Below are 17,904 nucleotides of genomic sequence, written 5' to 3' on the forward strand. Positions count from 1 at the left end.
GACGGATCTTTATCTCATTCAACCAAGGACAACTCAAAGCATTTTGCCGCAACAAGCAAAGTACACCCTCTCTTGCTGCAGGGGCTTGCCTTGGACCCAGGCTGGTGGTGACACAGGCCCCAGATGTGATGCCAATCATATCCCAAGCTACTGATGGCTTGGAGCATGCTAAGCAGAGTCCCTGGTTGCCTCAGTGCCCTCCAGATTCTCTGACCTCCCCGCCCCCGCATACACACACATGCAAGCAACTGCATGGCTGGTGAACCAGCCCTGCATCCAGCAAGGCAATCTGTAGGTTGGTTGTTGTGGGTTTTCCGGGCTGTATTGCCGTGGTCTTGGCATTGTAGTTCCTGACGTTTCGCCAGCAGCTGTGGCTGGCATCTTCGCCAGCAGCTGTGGCTGGCTGAAGATGCCAGCCACAGCTGCTGGCGAAACGTCAGGAACTACAATGCCAAGACCACGGCAATACAGCCCGGAAAACCCACAACAACCATCGTTCTCCGGCCGTGAAAGCCTTCGACAATACAATCTGTAGGTTCTTCTGAGAAGGAACCAGAAAGAAATTTTCGGACTGCTTCCCACTTGCTACACCACAGTTAGCACAAAGTGTATGTATGGTGGGTAACATATAATCCCTAAGCACTCCTCCTGGAAGGGAAGAGGGCATGGTATCGACCAATCTCATCAGATCTTGAAAGCTAAGCAGGGTCAGTGCTTGGATGGGCGGCCACCAAGGAAAACTCTGCAGAGGAACTTGCTGGCAAACCACCTCTGCTTCTCACCTGCCTTGACAGCTCCTTGCTGGGGTCACCATAAGTTGATTGCCACTTGATGGCACATGCACACACACACAGTTGCACTGCAGCATTTTTCTAAATGTTCAGTCTCGGTGGGACTGTTTCCTGGCACAGAGCCAAAGATTGCTGGAGAAACCTTCTTTCCCCTCCCAGATGGTTTCAGTGACCAGTGTATTCATGTAGGAGGCAGAAGAACTGGCACAGTTTATCTTTCTATTTGTTCCCCTTTCTAAAAATCCAAGGATGCTTCCCAGGGGACTCTGAGCAATAAGCTTACCACCATGTCCATCTAGCCAATGCCCCTCTCCCACAGCTGAAAGCAGTCGCACAGGGCTTTTCAGGCAAACATGTCCCATCACCCCTAAATTTTGCCTCAAGTGGGGCAGTCTTGCAAGCCTCAATTCTATGGCAATCATATTGTACACATTTGTCACAGCAACCACTGAGAGAGCAATTCTTGTCTGAGAAGTCAATTATAAATAAATAAATAAATAAATTTCAACAGAGATAAATGCAAAGTTCTGCATTTAGGAAGGAAAAATCAAATGCATAATGATAGGATAGGGGAGACTTGTCTTGGCAGTAGTATGTGCGAAAAGGATCTAGGGGTCTTAGTAGACCATACACTGAACATGAGTCAGCAGTGTGATGTGGTGTTAAAGAGGCAAATGCAGTTTTGGGCTGTATCAATAGAAGCATAGTGTCCAGATCATGAGAAGTGATGTTATCGCTCTACTCTGCTCTGGTTAGACCTCACCTAGAGTATTGTGTTCAGTTTTGGACACTACAATTTAAGCTGGAACATGTCCGGAGGAGGGCAACGAAGTTGGTGAGGGGTCTGGAGACCAAGTCCTATGAGGAAAGGTTGAAGGAGCTCAGAATGTTTAGACTAGAGAGGAGACGACTGAGAGGTGATATGAGAACCATCTTCAAGTACCTGAAGGGCTGTCATATAGAAGATGGCGCTAGGCTTGCCAGCCTCCAGGTGATAGCTGGAGATCTCCTGGAATTACAACTGATCTCCAGGCAACAGAGATCAGTTCCCATGGAGAAAATGGTTGCTTTGAAGGGTGAACTTCATGGAATTATACCCCACTGAGGCCCTTCCCCAAACCCAACCTTCTTCAGGCTCCGTCTCCAAAATCTCCAGGAATTTCCCAACCTGGACCTGGGAATCCTAGATGGTGCGGAGTTGTTGGAAGGTCGGACCAGAACCAACGGCTTGAAATTAAATCAAAAGTGTTTTTGGCTAAACATTAGGAAGAACTTCCTGACAAAGCGGTCCATCAGTAGAACAGGCTTCCTTGGGAGGTGGTGGGCTCTCCTTCTTTGGAGATTTTTAAGCGGAGGCTTGATGGCCATCTGACAGCAATGCTGATTCTGTGAACCTGGGCAGATGATGAAGGGAAGGGCAGAATGGGTTACATTACTGCTTAGTTTCATGGCCCTTCTTACATGCCCAGGATAATGCCGATCGCCCCCTTAGGGTCAGGTAGCAGTTTTCCACAGGCCAGTTTGGCTAGGGATCCTGGAGGTGTTTTGCCATCTTCTGGGCATGGAGCAGGAGTCTCTGGGGCAGTCGGGGGGGGGGGGGGTGTAGCTGTGAATTTCCTGCAGGGGGTTGGACTAGATGACCCTAGAGATTCCTTCCAAACCTATGATTCTATGAATCTAAGCATTTCATGTTTGAAAGTTTGGAAACTTGGTTTTAAGGCTATGACTTCAAAAAGCCCTATGTCATGGAACTCGGTGGTGATTTCTGTCAGTAACTCCAAACCTTGTTTATTTAAATCAATTAAACCTTGACCCAGAGTGGTGAGCTAGAATTTCAGACGAGGACCTAGGAGACTTCACTTGATCTTAGCCAAAAGGCCGAGAAGCAATGGAGGAGACTTGGTTTCTAATCTCTGCTCAGCCATGAAGCTCACTGGAAGATACAGTTACCAGCCTCAGTTAGGGTTGCTAAGTGTCTAGTTTTCCCCTGGACAGTCTGGAGTTTTGCCAGACTGTCTGGAGGAAACAAAGTTGCAATACCAGGCACCTGTGAGCACCCAGGACACATCCAGATATGTGAGTGGGCTGGTGTGCCATGCACCCGAGGAGTGGCTGGCCCACTCGCTTTCCTGGCCTGGTGCACAGCATGGACCCCTGCTGGTTCAACAGGCTGGCCAGCCACGTGGTTAGGGAGCAGCCAGTCCACTTGCCTGTTTGGCCTGCTGCACAGCACCCCCAGCGAGCATCTGCCCTCTTGCACTCCCGTGATGATGTCACAGAAGTAACATCATCACGCTGCGCTGTGAGCACATGGGTCCTTTAAAAGAGTAAATACCAGGGGCCCCATCCAGTTGGGGAGGGGGCAGCCATCTGGCTCACCTATCCTCAAGGCAGGCGTTCTCCTAGAATGACAACTGGTCTCCAGACTACAGAAATCAGGTCCCCTGGAGGAAATGGCAGCTTTGGAGGGCTGAGTTTGTCATCACATCCTGGCTGAACTCCCTCCCCAAACTCCACTCTCTAATCTCCAAGAATCAACCAAGCTGGAGTTGGCAACCGTACATGTTGGGTCAATCTCAGGTTAACCTACCACACAGGGTCATTGTGAGGATAAAAATGGAGAAAAGGAAAACTATGCATGCTGCCCTGAGCTCATTAGAGGAAATGCTATGAAAGTCTAATGCATAAATGTATTGTCAAGCAGCTGTTTGGGCTGATCTCTGGGGTCCACAAGTAAGTTGGGATTTTGCTTGGAAAGGGAGCTGGGCTTTTGCTTATTTTAGTGTGCCCAGAAAAGCACACATTTCTGCTTACCTCTCAGAAGTTCTTTTTAAAATTAACATTCTTCAGCAAAAACAAAACCTATGCATTTAACAACACTCTTCAACACCCTGTCATATTCAAATTGGTGCAAACAGGGAAGTTTTCCCACGCTTGAAACTGCCTGCTTCCAAGATCTCCAAGCTGACTCAGTGATTGTGAATATAGAGCCAAGAAGGAGTTGTATTTTGCACCTATATTTGCAGCCCCTCGTCTCTAAGGTTGTGAGGGTTTGGGGACAGGGACTCTCATCTTTTGCTAATATTAAAGCTCAGGATACAGTAACATTTAATAATTATTCCAATATTTATTTATTTAGGAAACTGATGTACCACCTCTCCAGAGATGCTTGACATACCTTGCAACTAAAACAGCACAACAAAAACAAACCATTAGAAACAAGCTAGGGCATCAAGAGAGCATAAAACAAACATAACACAGCCTAAAACAATGCTCATAAAACATGCAACAGGCTACAAACAGACTATAAAACAGCTTTAAAAATAGAATCCCTTATTTAAAAGTCTGAGTAAAGAGAAATGTGTTGGTCGGGCACCCAGGGTTGCCAAGTGTCTGGTCTTCCCCTGGACAGTCTATTTTTTCTACGACTGTCCAGAGGAAACACAGTTAAAATACCAGACATATGTCTTGTATTTGGGGGCAGGGAGGGGAGAGGCAGCTGGTCACTGATGTCCACAAGCTGGCAGCCACTTCCCCCTCTTGCACCACTTCCCCCTCTCCCCTACTTTCAGTGCCAGAGGAGTGGCCGGTCCATCCATACGCCCAGGCTCCTGCACACCCAAGAAGTGACCAGCCTGCTCGCCAGCCCAGCTCCTGAGCACTGGAGGAGCAGCCAGCCAGCCCACCGAGACTCCTGAGTGCCAGGGGAATGCCAGCATTGGCGTCACTTCCAGAAGTGATTTCATTATGCCTGGCTCAGGAGCATGCGCAAATATCACCATCCCAGTGAGTACCAGGTCTCTCCGCCCTCTCACTGGGAGGGTATAGGGACTGGCAACCCTATTCCTGAGACTCTGCATATCATGTTTGTTAACCAGCATCAAACATTTATGAACAAATATTATAGGTTTTGTTTTCTGCACTGATTCAATGAGAGTTTCCAGAAGAGGGGAAGGCTCTGAAACACTCAATGCTGCAGGACCATATATTGATACCAACAAATATTGCCATTGTAAATATTGCTGTTCAGCAAAAGTTGAGAAATCATAACTAGACCTCAGCTGAGAAAATGACAGAAACGAGTCATTAAAGCCTATCAATTGAGCCAAAGTAAAAATCCCTCTATCTGTCCAAGCCTTCCATAAAAAAGATTTCCTCCAAATGTTTAGATCTGGATTTGCCCATAACATTAATTTAGCATGTAAAAATGGGTCAATTTGATATTGCCATGACCTTATGAGCCATAGTTCTCTAACTGCAAAAGTTGCAGGAGGAGCAGGATCCATTTTAGCATGAGCAGACTTTAACTCTGTCAGATGAAAGAATGCTAACTCTTGAAGGTCATGACCTCCCCTCAGGATGGCACTCCTATTTATGAACACACCGCATTTTAAGAGGAGCACCAGACAAGAAGCCTCCAAAAGAGCCACAATGGATATTCCAAATGAGAGGAGCAATCTCAATAATTAGTAGAAGTTAACAAATATGCCTGATGATATAAACTAAGATCATGAAAGCCAAATCTGTCTTACTTAAATGGAAGTTACATTCCAGGTCTCCTTACCCTCCTGGCGGGGCAGGGGGGGAGACCTGGCACATACCCTGGTTGATCTCCTTGCATGCGTTTTCCCAGCAGGCACGATGACGTCACTTCTAGAAATAATGACATTGCTCCCATCAGTGGGCATGCTCCTCCACTTCACTGGGGCCAATTTGGGCCCCTGTGAAGTGTGGGAGCGTGCCTGTTGCTGGGTGTATGATGTCACTTAAGGAAGTGACATCGTCGCAGCTAGCGGGAGTGTGCCTGCTGTGCGCTGGCCTGGGAAGTTTTTTGTCTCCCAGGCCCATTCCCCTGTCCTTTCCCTCTAGGCGGCCAGGTGGGTAGTGGCAGGGGATCCCCAGCCCCCACCAGAGGACCAGCATCCCTAGGCATCCTCTTTAAAGAAATATAGGGTTGCCAGGCTCCAGGTGGCAGCTGCAGATCTCCCAGAATTACAACTGAGAGCCAAACTACAAGTGACGTCTTACACAGGTTGGACACTAGTCGGTTTCCCTCAAGTTTTGATGGGAAATGTAGGCACCTTGGTCTTGCAGCTGTAATGGAGAGCCAAGCTGTAAAACCAGGGCGCCTATATTTCCCATCAAAACTAGAGGGAAGCCGACTAGTGTCCAACCTGTGTAAGATGTCACATGTAGTTTGGCTCTGATCTCCAGCCAACAGAGATCAGTTCCCTTGAAGAAAATGGCTGCTTTGGAGGGTGAACTCTATGGCATTATCTGCTGCTGAGGCCCTTCTGTTTCCCATGCCCTTCCCTCTCCAGGATCCACCCCCAAAATCTCCAGGAATTTAACATTCTGGAGTTGGCAACTCTAAATCTGAGGCACTAGGGAATTTTGTTAAAGCTATGAGATGGCCTTAAACTCTGTATCTGTTGCTTCTATTGATCTTAAGGTGTGACTTATTCAGCAAAAAATTAAAATTAAAAAAATTAAAGAATCAGCCTGGCACAAAGCGTGGGAACATTCCCACGGCCAGCAGGATGACATCACTCCCGGAAGTCGTGTCATCGCACTGGCACCAGGAAAGCGTGCTGGGAGGGTAAGGGAACCTAGACACTCTAGAATAACATCTAATTGCCTGTGCTGTATCTCACAGGACACGTCTCTTTAGCACAAGTTTGGGGCATGTCCAGTTATTCAGTGTTTCAAATGGAAAGTTATTATTCTTATTAATTTTATATTAGAATACTCATTGACTTTTGAGCATGTTTATGTACTTTTAAGCTATTTGCCTGTCTCTTGGAACCTAACCAATTGCCAAAAAATGGACCCTCCAGGCACTTACTGTAACTGGAAGACTCATATTAAAATACTGGAGAGACAAATTCCCACCTCCCTTAATTAAATGGCTTGAGGACTTTACAACTTAACATTATTTACACATACAGCATATAGAAAACAAGCGCTTATAGATTTGCTTTTAGATATTTGGAAACCTTTTATAGATGCTTATGTATAGACCTGCCACTAGTGTCATATTTTTAATTATATTCGGTATGAGGTTTGTTTTGTTAAAAATTAAAAAATTAAAAATTAAAAACTGCAGCACACATCTATGGAGAGTGGTTAACAAGCAAGGGCTTACACATTCTTGTGCATCCCATTAAGACCATCTTTCTTCTCGTATACAAAGCAACAGTTGCTGTAACTATTCCCATACCTTTTCATCGTTGGCAGAGTGTGTTCTTTCCATGCTTCCAAAACTCTAGCCTAGGCAGCAGTTTTTCTACTAGCCATCAGAATAAAAAGAAACAAAAATCATCCAAGTAGTGTTAGCTTTATTTCCCCTTCCCAGTACAATACTATGACACAGCATCAGTGATAGCTACAATCTCGTGTTTTAGAGTACCCAAGCAGCAAACAAAAAGACCCCAGTTTAAATTGCACATTTACCACAAACTGATATTTGAGACATGGTGGAGTGGGGTAGAGTTAGGGGTGCCATTCTGCTGCCCAGGGTGGGGGATCCCCTGCTCCCACTCTCCCCCCGCCCCCACTTACTTGACCAGTGGGGGGCACACTTCCCAGGGGGCAGCACATCCCCGCACCCACAGCAGCCCGATTCTTGCCCAGCAGCGGGCCCGATTCAGACCTAATCACGCTCCGCAGTGGGCCGATTTGGCTCCCTGGTGAGTGTGGGAGTACTTCCAGGCTGCCCCTTGACCTGCACGGTGACATCACTTCCCAGAAGTGGAGGCGGGAAGAATGATGTAATCTGCTTTGGGTCCCCACTGACATCACTTCCCAGAAGTGATGTCAACATGCAGGAACCCAGGACACTCAATACAGTAAGTGCCAGGCCCCTAATCTCCTGCCAAGGGAGTCGGGGGACCTGGCAACCTTAGGTAGAGTGGTTAGAATATTGGACTACTTTAAAAATTTATTTTACTCCACCTTTCTCCTCAGTGGGGACCCAAAGCAGATTACATCATTCTTCCCGCCTCCACTTCATCCTCACAACCACCCAGTGAGGTAGGTTAGGCTGTGACCCTCCCAGGGACCCCATATGGGGGGAAAGGGCACACTTACCAAGGGGGCCAGAGGGACCTGGCCCAGGCTGCAATTCCTATTACCATGAAGAAAAAATTGAGGATAAACTGTAAAGGATATTTATAGAAACTTATTTGTTTATGTCTGTGTTGTCCAGAGCTTGTGAGATTTTCTGGAGCCAATCAGAAGCAGTGTTAGAGCAGCAATCTCTAGCAACGTGCTGAAGTGCTGGGCTTCCTGGGTCTATTACAGGGGTCCTCAGCCTTTTTGAGCCTGTAGGCACATTTAGAATTCTGACACAAGATGGTAGGCATAACCACAAAACAGCTGCGACAGGAGGCAGAGACAACTACAAAATGGATGCCATGGGAGGCGGAGCCACACACAGAGGAAGCCTAAGTGCAGGTAAGGAGGGGGTAATTTTTTTAAAAGCATTGCAAAAGAAGAGTGAGAGAAAAGAAAATTAGCTCTGTGGCGGCAGCTGCATCTGAAACAACAGTATTTTATTGTTTACAGCCAATTGGCTCCCCAGCGGCCAGACAGAAGCCCTGATGAGCAGGAGCCCCACCCACTTTCCAAAAACACTGGGTGGGTGACAGGAAAGGTGTTGGCAGGTGCCACAGCACCAAGGGTTGCAAGATTGCTTTCCCCCCCCACCAAAACCAGCTGGGGGTAGGGGTCCCATTCCCCTGCTGGGTGCAGGGGAGCCCCCGCTTTCGCCCTCTGCCCCCACTTACCTGGCTGGTGGGGGATGAAGGCATGGGAACTCCCAGGAAGTGACATCATCGCTGTGCCTCAGAAGCACTCCTGCGCTTCATGGCAGGCTGAATTGGGCACCAAACAGGCCGAATTAGGCCCATTTGTGGGCCAAATCAGCCTGCTATGAAGTAGGCACACCCCTTGTGGCTGCGTGGTGACATCACTTCCAATGTGCGTGAGTAAGGAAGAAAGAAAGAGGTAAGAGCCAGGTCTCCCCGCTCCCATCGGGTGGGTAACGGGACCTGGCAACTCTAGCTGGGGGCCTTCCACTCACTATTTTATTTTTTTCATGGGCGCATGCATGCTCCCAACCCTCATGTGATGACAGCACTCCTGAAGTACAAGGATGAGCACAAGGCTAGGAGGGCTGGCTGGCCAGCCGGCCGTTTCCTGAGTGCCCAGGAGCCCAGTGCAATGAGTGGGCTGGTCACTCCCTGGGCCCGCAGGACACCAGACCAGCCCCCCCCCCTGCATATAGGATGCCGGGGGGTCAGGCTGGCCTCTCCCCAGACATGCAGGATGCTGGGCAAGCAATCCAGACTCTCCTTAGGCGTGCAGGACATTGGGCAAGCAAGATGCCAAGTGTGCAGGATGTTGGGAGGGCTGGCCTTGCCCCAGGAATGCAGGATGCTGGGCAAGCAGGCCAGCTTATACTCTGGCATACAGCAGGCTGGCCCAGCCAGTTTTTTTACTCTGTTTCCACTGGCCAGTCCAACAAAAGGAATGGACTGTCTGGTGGAAAACCGGAAGCCTGGCAACCCTAATGGCACCTACAGCCACCACACTGGGGATCCCTGGTCTATTATATCAAGAATTACCAGAGTTCCTTTTGCACATGCAGGAGGGAGAGACAACTGATGGGAAGGGGAAAACAAAGTGCCATAAGACAGTGGGAGCAAGTGCAGCTGCTTCTTCTCGTAGTAGGGTTGCCAGGTCCCCTTACCCTCCCCCTGTGTGTGTAGGGGGGTGGAGGAGACCCGGGACTCACTGGTTGGAAAATCTTCGTGTGTGCACGCTCCTGGTGCCAATGAGATGATGTCACTTCAAGAAGTGACATCATCGCGCTGGCTGCGGGAATGCTCCCACACTTTGGGCCAGGCTGACATCGTCGCACCCTGCGGTGAGCATGCCTATTGCGAGCTTGCCCCAGAAGTATTTTGCCTCCTGTGTCTGTAACGTGTGTCTTTCTCTCTGCCAGCCAGGTGAGCAGTGGCAGGTACAGAGGCTGGGAGCAGGGAATCCCCCGCCCCCACCAGGGGACTGACAGCCCTCTCTGGTAGAATTTGCTGGCCCAAAATATGTTTTGGGCAAGCAAATTCTACCAGAACATATGTTTTGGGCCAGAGACAAACACACACACTCTGTACTGCCAAGTCTGGTGATAGCAGCTATAAATATATATCAGGCAGCCCGAACTGTAAAGAGGAAAAAGAAAGGCAACAAAAAGAAGCTAACGATACCAATCTACAGTCCAGTTTTTCAAATCAGACAAGGCTTTTCTGCAGTCAGGCAACAGTGTAGTAACTAGGGAGCAGATGAATAAAATCAAGATGAAAATTATTCCAATATAGACACTGAGTCTATGCAAATTAATTTTCAGGGCAGTGTGCAAAGCCATGCAGATCCTTTGCACAGTGCTCGCAATTGTGGAAGAAGCAGAAAGAAGTTTCAGCGAGCTAGCACTTAACAAAAACATTAGGCGTTCTTCAATGGGGCAAGAATGGTTAAGCTGCTTAGACGTCTGGTCTGCTGAAAGTGAACTTGCAAGTTGCAACAGGATTTGATTGGGGTGGGGACTAGATCATGATTTGCAATGAAAAGAGTCAGAAAAATAAAGCTTTAAATTGAATGGCTTAATCTATGGACCCATGTTGGTCCATTAGGATTTTGTTTAAAATATACTGACAAGATTGTTCTTTTTTAGCGACCCAAAAGTTGCAAAATAGCTAGAAAACTTGCAGGACTCACAGGCTGGGAGTTATTATTAAACAAAACTTGCAAAATCAAGCTTTTTTTCAGAACTGTAGAATGCGTAACAGTGATTTCAATCTATTTTCAGGATTCATGAAATTGTACCAGTGGAAAAGAGCAAGAGTCCAGTAGAACCTATAAGTTTAACAAAATTAGTGGTAGGGTATGAGCTTTCGTGAGCCACAGCTCTCTTCTTCAGATATGTGAGCTGTGGCTCACTAAAACTCATACCCTACCACTAATTTTATTAGTCTTAGAGGTTCTACTGGACTCTTGCTCTTTTCCATTGCTACAGGCAGACCCATCGTGAAATTGTATGTCTGGGATGAGGGACTGTGATGTTGGTGTGGGAGGTAAGGTTGCCAGCTAGGACTGAGAACTTCCTTGAGAGTTGGAAGGACCTCACTGGGATATAATGCCGTAGAGTCCACCCTCCAAAGCTGCCATTTCCTCCAGAGGAACTGATCTCTGCCATCTGGAGATCATTTGTAATTCTGGGGGATCTCTAGGCCTTACCTGGAGGTTTGTAACCCTGGTGTGGGGTACTTATTGTAAGTTTCTACTGGGCTTAAAAAAATGTTTTTGCCCTGAACTAGCACAAAGTCACCCAGCAAGCTTCCATGGCATAGCAGAAATCTGAATCTTGGTTCCCAAGATCCTAATCTGATACTCTGACCGCTACACCACAGAGACATACTGGTTCAAATCCCCACACTGCCATGAAACTGTCTCAGGGCCAAACTACAAGTGACGAATGACACAGGTTGGACACTTGTCAGCTTCCCTCAAGTTTTGATGGGAAATGTAGGCAGCTTGGCGGAATGTTGGACAAGTGACAGTTGAAAAATCCACTGGGCAGTAGTCGAAGAACCAAGCTGCAAGACCAGGATGCCTACATTTTCCATCAAAACTTGAGGGAAGCTGACAAGTGTCCAACCTGTGTCATTCGTCACTTGTAGCTTGGCCGTGTGTGACTGGGGTCCAAGCAAGTGCTCTCAACATATCCTATCACAGGGTTGTCATGAGATAAAAATGGGGATGAGAGAGCCATATTAGCTGTCCTAAGCTGGGTGGAAGGCTGAGATAAAAATGTACTGTACACATGGACACAAAGGAGAACGAAGCCAAGTGATTTACTCACACCTCACCCTCTCCAATAATGAGGGAAATAAATACCTACTTTTCAGAGTTGCTATAAGGATTCCAACCACATAAAGTATTTTGAACCCTTGGAAAGTCTGCACATGTGTTAAATAGCCATATTATTATTAAATCAATTCCTTCAACCCAGATTGCTCTCCTCTCTGCAATCTCTCCAATAAGCCAGACTTCCAAAACCTCCTACTTCCACAGTTCTTTACATTAGGAAGGACAATCCTTAAGGTGAAGGAAAGCCTTTAAAAAAACTGAGCATCTGGGTTACAAATAATTCAACAAGTCCATCCCTGATTCCCAGCCTGCTAGGACTCCCATGCTGGTGTGAGGGAAGATATCATGGGTGAGGTGAACCCCTCATTAAGGTCTAGCATCTTGAGACAAGGGATAGAAGAGTAAATTCCTCACACCTCTCAGGGCAGAACAGGCTCCTTTCTTCCACGGGGGATGTGGAATACTTGCTCACCTAGGCCTCAGCGAGAACTTCACCTCTACACCACCACCACTCAACACACACAGGATTCCTTTTCACAGTTACCAGAAGGCTACAAGACAGAGACATGCTTGCTGAGTAAGTGGCATGTAGGGTTGCCAGCCTCCAGGTGGCGGCTGGTGGTGATCTTCCAGAATTAAAACTCATCTCTAAATGATAGATCAGTTCCCCTGGAGAAAACATCTCCTTTGGCGGGTGGACTCTATAGCATCACATCCTGTTGAGATCCCTCCTCAAGCCAACCCTTCCAAGGCTCCACCTTCCAGTCTAGGCTCCACCCTCAATCTCCACGAATTTCACAACCCAGAGCTGGCAACCGTACAACCCAGACACTCCATTTCTGTCTCTCAAGAGTCCTTTTATCACATTAAGGCCTGTAAGCATTCCTTCAAAAGTGGGGCAAAAGCTACCCTTGGTGGAAGCCAGTCCCTTTCAGTTCAAGTCCTCATTGTGCCTTCTGTTAACAGGCTCAATCCGCAAACAAAGTTGCTCTCTTCTGGCCAAGCCCTGCTGCTGTGGGGGTCTTCTACAACAGCCTGGCATACACAAATTAAGCTGGTGTGGTTTTTCCCTACCCACTTAGTACCATAGCAGGGAAAACCTCACCTGCTCCGTTTCTCCAGCTCAGGATATTGCCAAAAGCCTAGAAACGATTCCAGGAAAAGAGCAGCCTCTCTAGTGAAGAGAGGGGCGCTTGTGGTATGGGGGGCAGCATGCTACAAAGTCTCAGGCATCCCTCCAGGTCTGTCCACAGCGATTATGAACTTCTTTTTCTGGCTTTGTGCCTGTGCCTTTAAGTTCAGCTGGACACAGAGAAACAAAGCAAGACACTTCAAACACTTGATTGCGAGAGGAAGCTTCACCGGTTTTATTTGTGAGTGTCTGGTTGAGTGTACAAGCAAGACCAAAGGGGCTGAATTCTCTTTCATAACCTCTGACCATCATCACATGTGTAAATCAACTCCTCTTGAAAAGCACAGTGTTCAATGAGGGAATGCAAACAACCTATCTGTGGTGCCTCATTCACATACGCAAGTCAGCACATGGCACTACACTCATCAAGTGAAACGTGTGAACCAGCAGAGAGGGCAAGCCTGCTGCTCACATCCGGCTGCCTCCTACACAGCAGCCACAGAAAACGAGCCACATCAATCCACTAGAATAACATGTTTCATTCCTTCCCAAGTTGGCCAAAGAGCTCTGTGCATTTTCTAGGAAGCGCATCAGACAGAAAGACCTCAAATGTGCAAGCAACCCTTCGTACACCATTTTGCTTATAGTAGCACAGATCCTCCATCACTTCCCAGAAAACTGCAGCCCAAAACCTTACTTCCGTACTTCCAAGAGCCACCATCAACCAACTATTGGCACAAGTACAGACCTTCAGCACAGTGGGCTTTATTACCTTTGCTTGGAGCCTCATCCATCACTCCAAAGCTCACACTCAAAGCTTTCTGCCACAAGGAGAGTGACTGAACATGCTTCAGTTCAGGACAGTGCCTTGCCAAGACACCCACTGAAGCTATCACAAAGAAACCCAACTATGAGATGACTAAGTCAGCCTTCTGGTTGTACTCACAGTTGTGAAGTTCTTGTGGCTGCACTCATGTCCCCGAAACTTGCAGTACAATAACATTTCCTTCATGTCGTGGCCCACGCGCCCCAGGAACTCACTCATGCTGAAGACCTTGGCTCGGTGATGCTGGAAGTTAGACTTTTCCTGTAGGATGGCCAGAACTGTTGGGTCAGCGAGATGGGGCTGGAGAACTTGCAAGTTGGCATCCAGCAAGGCCAGGAGATCACCAGCGTGGTACAAGTCATTGGTGGTGAGGCGGGAGAAGCGGAACCCGTTCAGGTTGCAGATGGTGACAGCTGGGAAAACCAGGCTGTTGGCCACGACCTCATCCACCTTGGTGACATGCTGGTAGGAGAAGTAGTACACAACCCTCTCCGAACTTTCCACCAGGAGGAGGCCCAGGGACGCCACAAAGGCCAGAGCCCACAGGGCCCGCCGGATAGTCATGGGTCCATAGACAAAGATGTGGCGGATTCCATGGAGGGTTGAGGTGTTCGCGAAGATCTGCAGGCTGGAGGGCTGGAGACTGCCCAGGCTTCCCTCGCTGGTGCTCTCCTTCAGATCCATGGAGAAGGACTTGGTCATCAAGGTGCCACTTCCCTCCTCTGCCTGCAGCCAGCCTCTCCTGTGCTCCTGCCTGTGCTCATGGGGTGACAGAAGCAACGGAGGCAGATAGCCAAGGGGGCAGCTGTGCATTTAAGGTGGCAGTGTGTGTGTGTGTGTGTGTGTGTGTGTAGGGGGTGGTATCTCCTCTCTGTTCCTCCAGCAGCCTGGCATGGGCAGTGTCTGGGAGGGGGGAGTTAAAATGTTTATTTAAAATCCATTGCAACTCCAGCGCTTGATTTCCTCGCTGCGATAAGGAGGGCTGGTTTTATTTAGGGAGACACCAAGGTGATGTGGAAGAGATGTGGGTGGGAAGGCATGGCTCAGCCAATAGCAAGAAAGCCCTCCCTCTGCCTTCACTCTCTCTCTCTCTCTCACACACACACAGTGATGAGATTAACTTGGGGGGGGGCAGCCTGCTTGCAACCCATCAGCTAACCAAGTCGGAACTGCATGCAACCCATCAGCTAATGTTCTGATGCTAGAGGATGCTTGCTGCCTCTCTCACGGAGCCAGCACACTGCACAACAGAACCTGGCTCTTCAAAGAATGGCAGTACACTGCTACACCCCCACCCCACACACGCACGCACGCTCACAATTTTCCAGGCCATTGGATTCCTGCATTCCTTTCTGCACTCTGCTCGGACTGCTCTCCCCGAATCTAATCCTTCCTCTCTGCTTTGTCTCAGAGGAACAAGGGCAAAGCTCACAGGACAAATTGGTGTGCACGGCCAGCCAGGCCTCGGTTGCCCAAGCAAAGCATCTGGAAAAGATCTGCCGTTCTGACAGTGGATGTCGCAAAGAAAGAACACAGCCAGGATCAAGTCCCTAGGATGCTGAGAAGAATTCACCAGAGAACAAACCAGCGCTGCATGTGTTGGCCAGCAGCAATAAAGTTTGCCTCTTGCACTCTTTAACGTTTGCCATCTGTACTGGGCTCGTCCTTTCCCTGAACCTCCACACGTACTCCTGTGGTCTGGAGCCAGTGAATCTGCACAGCGGATGAAGACTTGAGCATCAGGGTAGGTCCACACCAGACAATGTCATTCTGATTTTATGTAAATAATTGTGCAATAAGCTGTGTGGTGTAAAGGCTAGTGTGTCAGATTAGGATCTGGGAGACCCACATTCAAATCCTGCTCTGCCATGGAAGCGTACTGGGTGACCTTGAGCCAGTCACACTCACCTACCTCACAGGGTTGCTGTGAAGATAAAATAGAGAGAACGACGTAAGCCAATTGGAGTCCCCATTGGAGAGAAGGGCGGGGTATAAATGAAGTCAATAATTAATAAATAAATACTTGGAAGTTGGGGAATATCTAACATTCTGATGTGTGTGCAGACCATCCTAGACAAATGTTGTGAACATCAAAAAAGAGACCAAGAAATGTGGGCATGGAAAATATGACTCTGAATATGTTGCAAAAATATATTCACCTGAATATGTTGCAAAAGTGCGGAAATGTTATTACATCCAGGCTGTCAGCCTAAGATATGGGAATGCTGGAATCTATCCATTTTCAACATTCCTTGCACTATGTACATATTTGCTCAGATATGATCTTTTAATACCCACTCATTTCCACAGAGTAAAGCACTTTAACCTCTACTGCAACCAACAATAGGCTGCACTGTGCCCATAATATATTGCAAATAAGGAATATTCCTGCAGACTCACTTCAAACTTGGCCAGCAGGTATCTGAGGTCCTGTTGAGGCTTATCTTGCATATTTTTAAACATTGATTTTTCTCTCAGATTTACACCCTGTCCTCCTTGCCATGAGCTCAGAGAAGAATCTCTGGCTCCCCCCACCCCCACCCTGAACCTCCCAGGAGACCTGTATTACTCCAAGAGGTAGTGACTGGCCCAAGGTCACCTAAATGAGCTTTCAGTGCTATCCTATGTAGAATTACTCTGATCTAAGTCCTGTGAAATCAGTGGAGTGAACTCTGCCCAGGATTGCCCTGTTTGCTGCTAGAAGGGATTTGAACCTGGATCCTTATAGCTGATGTCCAACAATCTGTTCATTCTGCTGCACTGCAAATTAAAGCTTCTGAGAATAAGTGAGATCTTTTACATGCATCTTTATTTCAACCAATGTATGGCAGCTCTTTTCATCCTGGCCTGACTCCAACAGGTATTTTAAAAGCCGCTCTAAAAATCTATCTACACACATTCATTTGTTCAAAAATCTGAGCCCTATTTTAAATTTTTGACTAAACCTTGATTTTACACACCTCCATCCATTTTGCAATTTCTTTCATATGTGATTTTGCCTCATTTTCTCTTTGCATTGCACACATACAGACATAGCACATGCTAATAAGCAGGAATGTGTCCGGCTTTTCACAGATTCTGCAAGGCTGATAGTCTGATGTTACGCATGTTTGGTCAAAAATAAGTCACACTGATTGATAACAAGGGAGTCAACTCCAAAGTAAGTATGCTTCAAATTTCAACCTTAAAAAAAAAAAAGACGCCACTTAGCGTCTTCCAAATATACATGGCTAAAAAAATCCCTGATAGAGACAGCCCTTAAGTGGGGGATGAATTTCAAGGCGCGTGCAGCATTATATACAGAAAGCATGCACTAGGAAATGAATGTAAATGCTTGCAATGAAGGAATGCCAGTTGTGAAAGCCACATTCATGGGGGAAACCAGAGAACGCCTGTGATTTCTTTTTCAGGGCACAAGGAAGAATTTGACTGACTACTAGATTGCTAAATCTGGATCCTCTCCCACTTGTTGAAGAACATCAGACAGATGAATGCTCCCTTTCTGCCCTTGCAGATGGATGCTGGCTGCCATTCAGACACAATCCACTGTCAAAAGGCGAATGTTGATCCTGCCAGCAGGCTGGAAGAGGAGAGTGTCATGCTGCGGGGAGGGCAAGGAAGTGTTGCCCAAGCATTGGCACATCTGTCTGGGAAATCCTCATTGTGTGTGGCAGTTCTGTTTTAAGAGCCTGTTTGAGCCAGCTTGGTGTAATGGTGTAATGTCAGACTAGGATCTCGGAGAACCTACTTTGATCTCCCATTCTCCTTTGGAAGCTAACCCCCCCCCCCCGCAATCTCCAGGAATTTCCTAGCCTAGACCTGGCAACCCTAAACTAACCACTACAGCACACTGGCTTTTGTGGGGTGTTGGCGAATGTTAAACAGTAGCAAGCAGCCAGGCCTGGGTGAGACATGCAAGTCATGTGATACCAAGTTGCTCAGAGGTTGCTTCTGGTACTGGCAGCAATGAATCCTCCTCCTCCTCTTCCCTCACAGACCCTAGAAATGCCCTTCCTCCTCCCCTGCCTTTTACTGACCGCAACCAAGCCTGGAAAAGTGGCTAAACTGTTATAGCTGCCTAGCAACAGTCACTGAGGGTATTTGGTTAAAGCTAAAGGCACTTCTTTTATCATTTTGGCTTTTTTCCCCCAATACCCAATGTATTTTTTTAGATTTCAGATGCTTCTGGAAAACCTGGGGCATTTTTTCAGGTGTGTAGGAAAATC

General features: G+C 47.6%; 1 protein-coding gene across 1 annotated transcript in view; it reads right to left on the reverse strand.

Moving 5' to 3' along the window:
* ASIC2 (acid sensing ion channel subunit 2) overlaps nt 1-14,380 on the reverse strand; it is a 495,552-nt gene extending 481,172 nt beyond the window's left edge. The window contains exon 1 of the mRNA XM_054992824.1: nt 13,799-14,380. Within this exon, the coding sequence (XP_054848799.1) occupies nt 13,799-14,380 (582 nt within the window). The remainder of the gene's footprint in view (nt 1-13,798) is intronic.
* Between the last annotated feature and the right edge of the window lie 3,524 nt (nt 14,381-17,904).

This window comes from Eublepharis macularius, chromosome 12 (assembly GCF_028583425.1).
Source record: "Eublepharis macularius isolate TG4126 chromosome 12, MPM_Emac_v1.0, whole genome shotgun sequence".
NCBI lineage: Eukaryota > Metazoa > Chordata > Lepidosauria > Squamata > Eublepharidae > Eublepharis > Eublepharis macularius.